Source organism: Ochotona princeps, unplaced genomic scaffold (genome assembly GCF_030435755.1).
Source record: "Ochotona princeps isolate mOchPri1 unplaced genomic scaffold, mOchPri1.hap1 HAP1_SCAFFOLD_1283, whole genome shotgun sequence".
NCBI lineage: Eukaryota > Metazoa > Chordata > Mammalia > Lagomorpha > Ochotonidae > Ochotona > Ochotona princeps.
Window position 1 is genome coordinate 48790 of NW_026697991.1, and position 11210 is coordinate 59999.

The window sequence follows — 11210 nt, forward strand, 5'->3', positions numbered from 1 at the left end:
GGACGCATCACAAAGCTGTGGATGCTTTACCGAATGTGTAGCAGAAGACTGCCTACGTGTGGTACCATGTACCAGCCGGCATCATGCTCCACGCTGCAGGTAAGTCATCTTTAGATTTAATCAACCAGTGAGGTCCACGGCGGACTGTCTGCATGAGCTGGAGAAGGTTTCCCTCTTCCGTTTAACTCTTTCCTTCTCGAAGTCTACTCAGAAATGTGCCTGTGCCTCTCTCTTTCTCATTTTCTCTCTCTATGTATATATATGTACATATGCTGATATAATCAGCCGGTGAGATCCGATACAGAATTTCCTAAGAAGCGGGAATAGTTTCTCTTTTCGATTCCTGTTTGTGCTGAAACTCTACTCAGAAATGTGCGTGTGTCTGGTGTCTGTTTGTATGCATTTGCTCACAGTGACTGTATAGAAGTCTGGTTGATTACAATTATAAGAGTACATATACGCATATATGTACATACTTGTAAACTCACTATTGTGTATAGACATATAGATCTATGCATGCATATACGCGCGCCTCCGTTCGAAGGAGCTTTGTGGCGCATCGGGCTGCGTATGAAGTGCTTTTTTTCTCAACGTTGGAGAAGGAAACACTGCCGCTTTGTGCTGGGCATGTGTCCTGGTAGACATCACCTCCACTTAATATGTTGCGCAGGGTGTTTCTACAGAGTCGGATTTGATCTCGTGCACGAGGACTTGATCAAGCCTTTCACAGGAGTTGGAGACAAGTCTAAAGCATTCGTTGACGCTGTCAACGAATATGTAAGCTTCTGCTTGCTTCAGTCGTCTCTTTGGAGGAGACGGAGTGTCTGTGCATGCTCCTCCGTGGACGTAGCTTTCGTGTCAGTGGCGCCTGTGAATGCCTGCATACCTGGTTTTCTAGGCCAGTGGCACATCTGAAGTCTGACTCTGTGCGTTGACATGCCACGGGAGATGGACAGTTCATGCATCTCTTATGATGAAAGTCTCTCTGTAGCTCCTTCACTTCGTGAAAGCTGTGAGTTTTCTGTTACTCGTTTGAAAGACGCGTTCCCCTCCTTCACTTGCGCGTGTGAGCTGATTATATCTTCCACGCAAGCTCTAATGTACTGACTCGTCGCTGCCGCAGGCGGTAGGTACACGTGTTCCGACATTGGTGTGATAATTATCTCAGAAGTGCCGCTGTAAACTACAGACTCTGTTTAACAGTAGCAGTTGCCGATAGTTTGTGAAGCTTTCGCTAGCGTTAAGGCTTGCAGGCGCTTATCTCAGAGAACCGCGCTGGTGTCCGCACAGCGAGCCTCGGTATCTTTGAGACTCACAAAATTATCTGTGTGGTGTCATGTGCTCTCATCGATGGATATCGTCTGCACTTCACCAAAACAGGTATAAACATAGCGGGCTACTTACGCACTCTAGGCGCGTTAGCATATAGTTTCATTATGCAAAAGTGGTATCGTGGAAGCGCAGCATTGAGGGTGGATAATGCGATGAAAGCGATGCGAGCGAGCACGTCTGTCCTACGTAGTAGTCGCCTCGCCTTCTCCTACTTGCCATATCAATCGTTGAGAACATGTTTTGCACTCGCGGCTTCCAGTGCATTTCATCAAACGTATCAGTCTTTGGCTGCTGGTCAAATGCTCCAACCGTGAGTAGGGCACTCGGTTAAATTGGTCACACTGGGGTTGTCTTTATACCTGTGTTGCTTCTTGCAGCTTGCGGCAGCCAAGGCTCGAATTCGGCACGCGCGGCTGGCGACCTTTGCTCGAAGTTTTGCTGCTTAGAAGGATCGTTCAAACAGACCCCGGCGTGCCATCGTGGTTGTGCTTCACATTTGGAGCCACCATGCCGGCAATCGGAGATTAAGTACAAAGAAAAGCGTTCAAAGAACCTGCGACATAAGTGTTACCTCGAAAGTCGCTGTGCCTCCTTAGATGATGCGACCTCAACCCCCATTTACTAACTGGGGGACGTGCACGCGAAGACGTATGTGGTCTCTGGCGGGTCCATAGTAGAGCCCCTTGCACTACTCTGGTCATATGTTGACGTAGTTGGCTACGCACAAAAACGGAGAAGATAGCGATTCGTGTAATATTCGCTCTGCGTCGTGGTATATGGAGTAGCTTTCTTGCGAGACTTGCGAAGTTGTGAGGAGAATGTCTAGTTTTGCTTTCAACAAACACTGGGTGGTACGGGCGATTACGTATAATTGGCTGAGGTTTCTCTTTTGTGCGAACATATTCGGAAATCGTCTATCCGCGCGCGTACAGGCACTGATCACGCAGCGCCATGCTCTCCGGCGGAGAAGGTGTAGCCACTCGCAGGAGCTGCAACGTGGACGCGGGTCGTTGAGGGACAGGAACAGTGATTTTGTGAGGCTGTAGTCTGCCTCTATTGGGACGCCAATTGGAAAGAGGTGCTGCAGAAAGCTCTAGGGAGGAGAAGGGCGGCAAAGCAACTTTTTCCTAGGACGGCTGGCGACTGAACTGCAACGGAGAAGCGTCCGTGCGTGACGTCGCTAGCGCTGTATCATTGTTAGTTGTCTTTCTACTGCGATCTGAATAATGCGAACAAGGTGACTTAACTAAACCCACAAATTTGCGAGCGTGCGCCGCCTCGTGCGGCACGGTTTTGTCTTCTGTGGTGGCACCATGCATTACTTAGAGAACGTTCGACGGTTCGTGCGCGGTCACCAACGGCGAAGAACCTGACGCCTCGCATGCAGACACCTGTGTTCGAGCAGGTGCGTTGGGCAGTACAACTTGTTTGCTGCAGTGCTCAGAGCTATCTAGGTGGTGCCTGATAGCTGACTGGCCCTCATTCAAGTGCCCTCCTTGTTGCAGCACGAAAGCCTGGATCTTGCGGGGAACCGGCTTCCCGTAGTCTATGCGGAAGACAAGGACTAGCGTTGAGTTGAGCGGACTTCGGCAGGTTGCAATGACGATCGTGGGCGTTGTCTAAAAAACACTCTGTACGCCTGACACCGTGTGCACCGCCTGCACGTTTCTCAATCCGCCCCTTGGTCTGCACCCCCGCTCGGTACTGCACAACAAGCGTAGCGGGGTATGCGTTGTTGCCGTATTCATAGGGGTTGAAGTCCAGCGTATGTGTGAACGGCCTGTTGTTCGAGCGTCCTGGAAGTCTGCAGCACGAGGAACCTGTCGCGGGCGTGATCGCGGACTTGGACTTTTGTGACTGCGCGCGGAACTCTTCTAAACAAGAGCGTTACATGAGGTCGCCACGATCGAATGAACCTGCCTACAGCCAGGTTTCCACACGGGCTACATGCGTTACCCGTGTCTGACTGCTCCCTTCGTTCAGGGTAAGCAGAGAGTGCTGGCGCGCCTGCAAACGAGGATGCAAACTCCGTGTATTCAGGAAGACATTCGAGTTTAAAACGTCATATCAAAATTGGCGCCATAGTTCGACTACTATCGTACTCTGTGCATACGACACTATTGTGTATGACGTGAGTACACGAGGTCGCCTAGAGTCTTGAAGCGGTTCGTTCCAGGGAGCGTTCGGCCCGTTCGGCTACATCGTGGCGCAACCGTCGTGGCGGCACATCGCTTTGAAGGGACCGCAACGCTCTGGTTACGTCAGCCGTAACCTCGTTTGGTAGCCTCATGCTGCAGCAGTGAACGTCAGCATATTGTAAGCGTTACGAAGTTTTTGCAGGGATTGCACGAATCTAAGGAGCGCACAAAGCTAGCATCTTGGAAGGGCTGCGGAGCAAGACTGGTTACGTACGTACGGTACGGTACGTGTGGGGACGTGATCAGTCGCGAATCTGCATAAGCGCCGCCGTAAAGACAGGTTTTTCCGCATACTCCTGCAAGCTAGCAAACCGCAGCCCCACCTGGTTGTTGGACTGCGTCCCTAAACCACGGCAATCCCTTGTGTAGCTCTAAGCCCACGTACAGGGGCCTTGGCACAGCAGGATAGCCCAATAGTGTGAATAGTTCCATGTCGCGGTTCTACTGGTGAGACAGTTTACGGAGGCAGGGACTACCCCATGCCGACAAGGTGGCGGATTGCACGTAGAAGTAAATCGCTAGACATGAATACTCGTGGGTGAGGAGACACGCGAGCGTTGTAGTTGAAGAGTCATCCGAGTTTGCAAGGCTTTCTACGGACGATTGGATTGTTGCAAAAAGTTTCCCCCTCAGTTGCGCACCCGCGGATGGCAACATTTGCCAACGGCGGGATTTTACAATGAAAACAAATACATTCATTTGCAATTGCTTGCATTTGCAAGTCATTCAGAGTATCTGTTGCCTCTCCATGGTCGATGGAGAGGTGTAGAGTCCGAGTAGGGCCTCGAGAAAGAAGAGGAAGGTATTCGGGGTTTGAGTGACTGCATACATGAGGAGCTACTGAAGAGCACCAAGTGTTTTACAGCTACTATAGCATCGTTTGCTTGAGGGAAACATATGCTGGTGGAATATGAGAGCGCAGTAGACAAGAACGTCGGATGTGTGCAAGGGCTTGCGTGCAGATTTCGACTTCGCGTAGGAGTGACACTGTACGTACACTGAAGCCTGACATGCATGTACGTCGGACTGCGCGTAGTACGTCAATGTTGTGCGGAGGCACGTGGAGAGCCCTCGTACAATTCCAAGTGAACACTTGGCGACACGGCGCAATGGACACAATTTGACAGCGATCCGTGCGGCCTTCTCCTGGCGCGTTAAAGCGCGAGGTTCCTCCATAACATGTTTCACACCACTTTAGAGGCGTCTCACCACGCGCATAGGATCTAAAGTACAAGGGAGCGGGAGCAACTGATTGTATTAGCGTGAATTACCATCTAGGGAATCTCAATGGGAAGGGGTTTGCCAAGGAGTGCAGTCACCCTGAAAACCCAGGTCACAACAGCAGCGAACTAGGTATGATACGTTTAGGTCATTTTCAAGACATTACAGAGAAAATCTTATCTAAATTCTGCAGAGACTACCAACGGAAAATGCGCGGGACCGGGGTTCGCACGGCCTTCGCAGGCCACGAAGACGTCCACAAGGTGGGTGGTTCTTCAGCCAAAACGTTAGCCGCTGGTGTGCCTTCATAAAGTCGCTTCTGCGCAGGCTGCAGGGACCGGGTACGCCAGACATCTCTTCGGTACCGACAGCGTCTTTGCGGGGAAGTTTTCATAGACCTCCCGACGTACTCTGCCTTTCAGGGAGACCAGCGATGAACTCCCACTGGTTCGTCGCTTTGTGGAGCCCCGCTTTTACGAGACTCTCAGCTTCACGCAGTGTGTGATGTAAGGCTTCAGTTATTTCTGTCGTAGAAATATATTCTTATGTGCTTTGCTCAGCTATCTTGTGGGGTTTTCGGAAGGACTTACCCACCTTGCGGCGTTGGCGATCTACTACATGCTTAAAGACGACCTGGGTACAAGTTTAGTGACCGCAAAGTGCTCTGCTATTGCTGATGATAAAAGCTTACAGGTCTAACGCCACCGCAGGTCTCGGCCATTTTTATCGCTCCAGCGGTCCCGTGGATTCTGAAGTTTGTATTTGCCACGGATGCTGATGTTTAATGGTCGCCAACCGCGCTTGGGTTTTCTGCAGGCCTCTGTTCGCTTTGTTCTCAGATACGTGCCCTTTGCGGATACCGCAGGAAGCCCTACATGATGATCTTTAGTAGTTTAGAAGGGCTGGGATTTGTGATCTTGGGGCTCCTTCCTGCATCAGTAAGACTTGTGTATTACGGTCAGACCAAAATCTTCTAACACGGATGTCTATCAGGTCCCCACTGCCATTCTTGCCCTTTTTATCATATCAGTATGTGACTTCTCCACTGCCGTCGAGCGGGATTAACGTCTGATTGTAATTTCCTTCACTCCCGTTTTAGCTCTCAGCCTCGTTCTGCTCCGCTGTTGCGGAGGCCCTTGTTGTGGAGAGTACCGCAGGGAAAACTCTAGATCAGGTATGCTAGTTTTATCGTCAATTCTTGTGAATTCCGTCAAGTACAGATCCAGTCACTGATATCAGTGCTCCTGCTGCTGCTATTGTCGATCTGTTTTTCGGTTGGGCTGACTGCGGAGTCAAGAGATGAATGATTGGCGCACTGTTGGCAGCGCCGCTATTGCACATTGCACCTATTGCACACAGAGTGCAGAAACGTCTCAGACTTCATCACAGCCAAGGCGCTTGGGAGCCTGATTGTGGCATATCTATCTGGCTATCTTTTGGAAAAGGACTTCAAACAAAGGTAGGCTGCCTACGTTTGAGAACGGTCTTAAGGGATGCTTTGCTTCCTGCCTCCAGCTTTGACAAGATACTTTTACACCGTTTAGGCATCTTCATGGCAACCGCTGTCTTTCCTCTGTTCATAACTGCATCTCCCTCTTCATTGCACGACCGTAACGACCCCGCGGCCCGCAACTTGGCACAACAATTCCGCGCCCTCAGCACTTTCCTCCAGCATTGTAGGTCATATGGGAAAGAATTGAACCACATGAGGAGGTCACATCGATCACCCACGGATCTGGAAACACATTCGCTGTGTAACGTGATCTTGAGAGTGTCTGTAGAGGCCTCTGAGGCCTTAGTACGAAAGTACATACAGGGGGAATGAGTCAATGGCAGGCAATCACACAACTTGGCAGGTCAAGTAGGGGTGGAAGCTACTCCAATAAGGAGACACTTCGATTGCTCGAGAATACATGAGCACGCAGTCATCCATACACAGCACCGATGATGTGCCTGCGTCACCGCTGTCTCATCACACGGGGGCATTCCTCTACAAATTTCTAAGGACGATGCGGGCCTTGACATGATGACGCGATGTGCAGCCATCATATGGGGACCGGCTATATATATCTTCATCTACATGGCGGGCCCGGATTATGACGACGCACTGTTCTTCTACTTCACGAATAAGCTCGGCTTCTCACCCACCTTCATGGGAACGCCTACGGTAACATATCTTCCACACAGCTGTAGCGGCAGTATCCGTGATAATAACGACGGCCGGTTGCCCTGAAGCACGACTAAGTTCCATATTCTGTTAGAGTGCCTGCAGATTTACATATGGCATCGCTGCGCTTCTCGGGGTCTTACTATATAGATATGTCTTTCGGCAAGCGGGCTTCCGCCGCACACTACTGTGGACTATCCTCATAGCCGTGCCCATTTATATATCTCCAGGTAAGGACGCTGCGCCCGTCAAAATGATATTCGGCACAGTGTGCATGGAATTTTTGGATTATACCCTTACTTACGCAGTCATCTTGGTCACCGGCTTCACCAGAAACTCGGCATTAGCAATCAAGCGTTGTCCTGGCGGCGGCTTTCTTATAGAAGCGGTACAGCATATTTGCACGTATCTCAAGAGTGCATAGGAGAGCGAGACGTTACACAGAGGTTTGTATGTTACAGACAGCGGAATTCAACTGCTCCCGCTTCTAGTCCTTACCGCTTCTATATGCCCTCCAGGTAAAACCTAAGGCTTCGTAGCGTATTCTTGCGCAGCGTACAGCAAGCCCACAAATGATCAGTCTAGTCTGCAAATCCTGTTCAAACAAGTCTATCGCTGTTCATCGCTCCTGACTTTTCTCCGGTAAATGCAGTGACCAAACAAACGACTCATACTGACGCCCGTGCGACCATGTCCTACAATAGCTCCTTCACGTCCGCAACTCTTTCAGTGACGCAATCGCGAGCATACGTTCCATTCATGTTTCGCCATTCCCTAATGCAGAGCAGAACTGCACACTATATCGGCACCCGTCCTCTTCCCGCAGCGCTATGGACTGAGGAAGTGCTAGCACACAGCCCTTCCATGTTCTGTCACCCCCCACTGCAGCGCAGATTGCGCAGTACATGGGCACCCGTCTCCGTAGAGTGGAAATTGTAATCGTGCTACAATATAAATACCTGTCCCCATGTTCGAGTACCAGTCTTTGGGAAAAGCACAGCCAGTTTTCACTGGTATATTGCCACATTCTTTATGTGTAAGTACAAAATTGTAAAGCCCACTATATAGAGGAAGCACTGCTTTCCGTTTATGGGTTCACCCATCCTTGCATGAATGCAAGAGACAGTTCTATCATGGCTTTCCTGACAGGCCTGGAAGGAAGCGTCTACGCCATGATGATGTCGATTCGCAATTCTGGGTCCATGACCTCTCGTGGTCTCAGCGCCTTGTTCGCGTGGCTCTTTGGGATCACAGCGACTAAGTTTACTCACTTAACAGCATATATTCTTTGTGCGGAGCGTCCCTGTAAGCCCTTAAACCGCAACTCTTCATATAAGTCTAATCTGATATGACTTCAATTTTATTTCAGGTTGATTCCCCTCTTCTTCCTTCACTTAATGTACGTTCCGCATGCCAGCTTACGTCACAAGTTAAACGCCTTTCATGTACCCATAATTTTCCCCAACCTCCTCCTTCTTCGTCGTCTTCTTCAGACCAAGCAGTAAGTTTCGTCTGACAAGAAATGATCACGTTCTACGACTTACTGGCATGCGAAACACCTACACACTGTACGTATGTAGAAGTGTACGGATGCATTAGAGCTACTGCCACGAAAAAAACCACCGACGACAGTAATCGGGCGCACTTGGGATCATTGTCCCCACAATGGTCTTTTTCAGACGCCGAAATCGAACGAGTGAAGGAGAAACACGACAAAATATACAAGGAAATACAAAGGCAACAGAGCGCGTAAGGGGGCGCAACAAGCGACGAATTTTCCGTCGATAAACAAGGTTATTTTTATTACAATGACCTCAAAATTGGAGCATCGATAGACGCAAGTACAATTTGATAAGGGTGGACTTCTGTTCATAGATGTGCTATGACTTACTGCACAGTGCATAAGATTGCGGATGCGCTATGCATGGTTAGAGCGACGTATGCTACATTGTGGCAGTTCCCAGATAGCGTGGACTGGACGATTCGGCGGTTTTCTGACCTGCGGGATTCACTCGCACACAGAATGAAAAGGTACATGAAACGGTGTGACGTGTGCGGGGCTCAAGAGCTGGCAACTGGAGGTGGGTTGCATAAGTGCTGCGTGAAGGTCGAGATGTATATCATTGTGCATTCGTGAGTCTACGCGTGAACATCGGCACCTGCACAGTGTACATATGACTATGCCAGACGCGCGCTCTAAATCTCTCCATCAACCTGTTCCTGCGCAGGCGCGCGTACGCGCGTACTTCAAGAGCGCGACAGCAGCCAGCGCGTGTGTGCCTTGATGCGCACTGTAGAAAATGCCTACCATCTGTACCTTGCACCCTGCTGCCGTCTCCGGAAGCTGCTGCGATGTGCATGTGGATGATACGACATCGACTGCGCGCTTTGGTCATGCAGTTGCGTAAGCCGCGCACGTATGTTCGTGAGCGCTGACAGCGCACATATTTTAGACCTTTCGCGCATCCACTTCTGGTCTTACTCTGTAGATTCTGACTAGCCAGTTCTCAGTCGTGTACACTTCTTCGAAGTGTTGCAGCGAGTACTTCCTTTGTCCAATGTTTACGTTGCGCAAGAAGTCGTATCCATTGGTGAGCTGATCGAGTCTCTTGTACGAAAGTTTGTACATCAGACTGTCCCGTCAGCGCGGGCGCAGCTTCCGGACCCACAGTAAACTGCAGTAGAAAAGCACAAGGGCTATATGAATCATGTGCGGCTCCCGGCATTCAGAAGCATATACGTTTTCACCTATATTTCACTAGGCGCCCCGAAGCGGTTCACCAGGTGCGTGCGTCAAATGCGTGATGCACTCAGAAATTACTGAGAGAGGAAAATTCTACTATACAGTCATCCTAGCACTCATACTGGGCCTTCGAGATTCTGTCACACGGTGCAGCTGCTACACACGGTGCAGCTGCTACCGCAACGCTAGTACGACAGAAGTGCAGCCTAGCAGATGATCGCCTACTTCTGTATTCTGTGCAGACGTTCACGCTTCTCAAAGTACATCTACTGTCTCGATAATGCCTAGACGAAACATATACAAAGCGAGTTATGTGCTCCATGACCATGGAGAAGAGTGTCCCGGAGAGCAGCTTGTACAAACAGCAGAACTAACACGAAAGAAAAGACCAGCTTTATTAGTACACAGCTCAAGCCGCTTCAGAACGGGAGTATTTCCCTTCTAGTGACGAGACCTGCTTCAGTACAGTGCAGTAATGTAGTAGTTGAAATCTACCTTCCATATGGATTTTAATGTGAGATGCTGAGTGAGGGCGGCAGCGGCTGCGAAGCCGTGCAGTGGTATCTGCAAACATCCGCGGTGTTGTCAGGCTGAAGCCGCCCTGTGCGACGCGTGCAAAGATACTTCCACGCAGCGAATGGTGTGTGCCTGCGCGCGCAGCTTTGCTTACTATCCCACGTCTGCTTAAATAGTCGGATTGCTGTACGGTCGGGTACACCCCTGAAGCTATGCGAACCATCCAGAGAAACTTGTTGAGATCGTCACTCTGATGACGAGAGACGCCTCCAAAGACAACCTGCATTGCGTTTGAACAATACACCAGTGGAGACGACTTATCAAAAAGTCTATACTTAGTACACAGCAGCACTAGAATTTGTACACCTACATAAAGGCAGTCGTCGTTCAGTGACTATCTGCTGCCATAAATACTGCAGGGTCTTGTGCGGAGAAGACACTGCCATATACGTAGGAGCTTACAAAGACGTAATCAACGTCAAGCTCCTGCATGATCTCAAACGCTCGTTTTTCGTTTGACGCAAAAGCCTGCAACAAGTTGTAGCAGCAGCAGCAGCAAAGAACATCGGCGCAGGCCTACGCAAAAAAACGGAGCACAGGTGTGCATGGGCGTCAGTTTCCAGCGGTCACTGACGACAAAACAAGAACGAATTGTATTATCAGTTCGCATGCAACCCGCGTTGCTTCGTCAGTCTGCCCTGCTGTTCAGGACGCCTGCTCTGAAACAGCGGTTTTCCAGAACTTCATTGCTTTTTGAAACGGACCCACAAAACTACTAGGCGCCCCAAAATTCGAAAATGAGACGAAACTGCGGATGCTTACAGCGAGCTATTGTTCTTGCCACACAGCAAGCATGAGGTGTCCTCAAAATGTGTGCAGTCATCTGCTCTACAGCTAGCACACTCACGTCCCTTATGGCTACGAGGTCTCTTGCGTGATGTTATAGTCCAGCCTTCCAACACAGCCTACTTACGTTGCATCCAATATCGATGACGTTGCTACATGTGGTGCGGTAGCTGCTGGGCTGTTGTCG

At 50.0% G+C, this 11210-nt stretch overlaps 1 protein-coding gene across 1 annotated transcript; it reads left to right on the forward strand.

Annotated features, from left to right (window-relative positions):
* Nucleotides 1–4960: 4960 nt before the first annotated feature.
* Nucleotides 4961–8671, forward strand: LOC131479065 (folate-biopterin transporter-like). Its single transcript, XM_058659683.1, is given in 18 exon segments — nucleotides 4961–5052; nucleotides 5183–5257; nucleotides 5312–5388; nucleotides 5445–5530; nucleotides 5591–5689; nucleotides 5745–5780; nucleotides 5851–5933; nucleotides 6118–6209; nucleotides 6296–6427; nucleotides 6794–6918; nucleotides 7013–7148; nucleotides 7227–7311; nucleotides 7384–7436; nucleotides 8068–8202; nucleotides 8205–8223; nucleotides 8288–8317; nucleotides 8412–8419; nucleotides 8598–8671. Coding segments are annotated over 18 exon segments (1437 nt in total).
* The last annotated feature ends 2539 nt before the right edge of the window (nucleotides 8672–11210 follow it).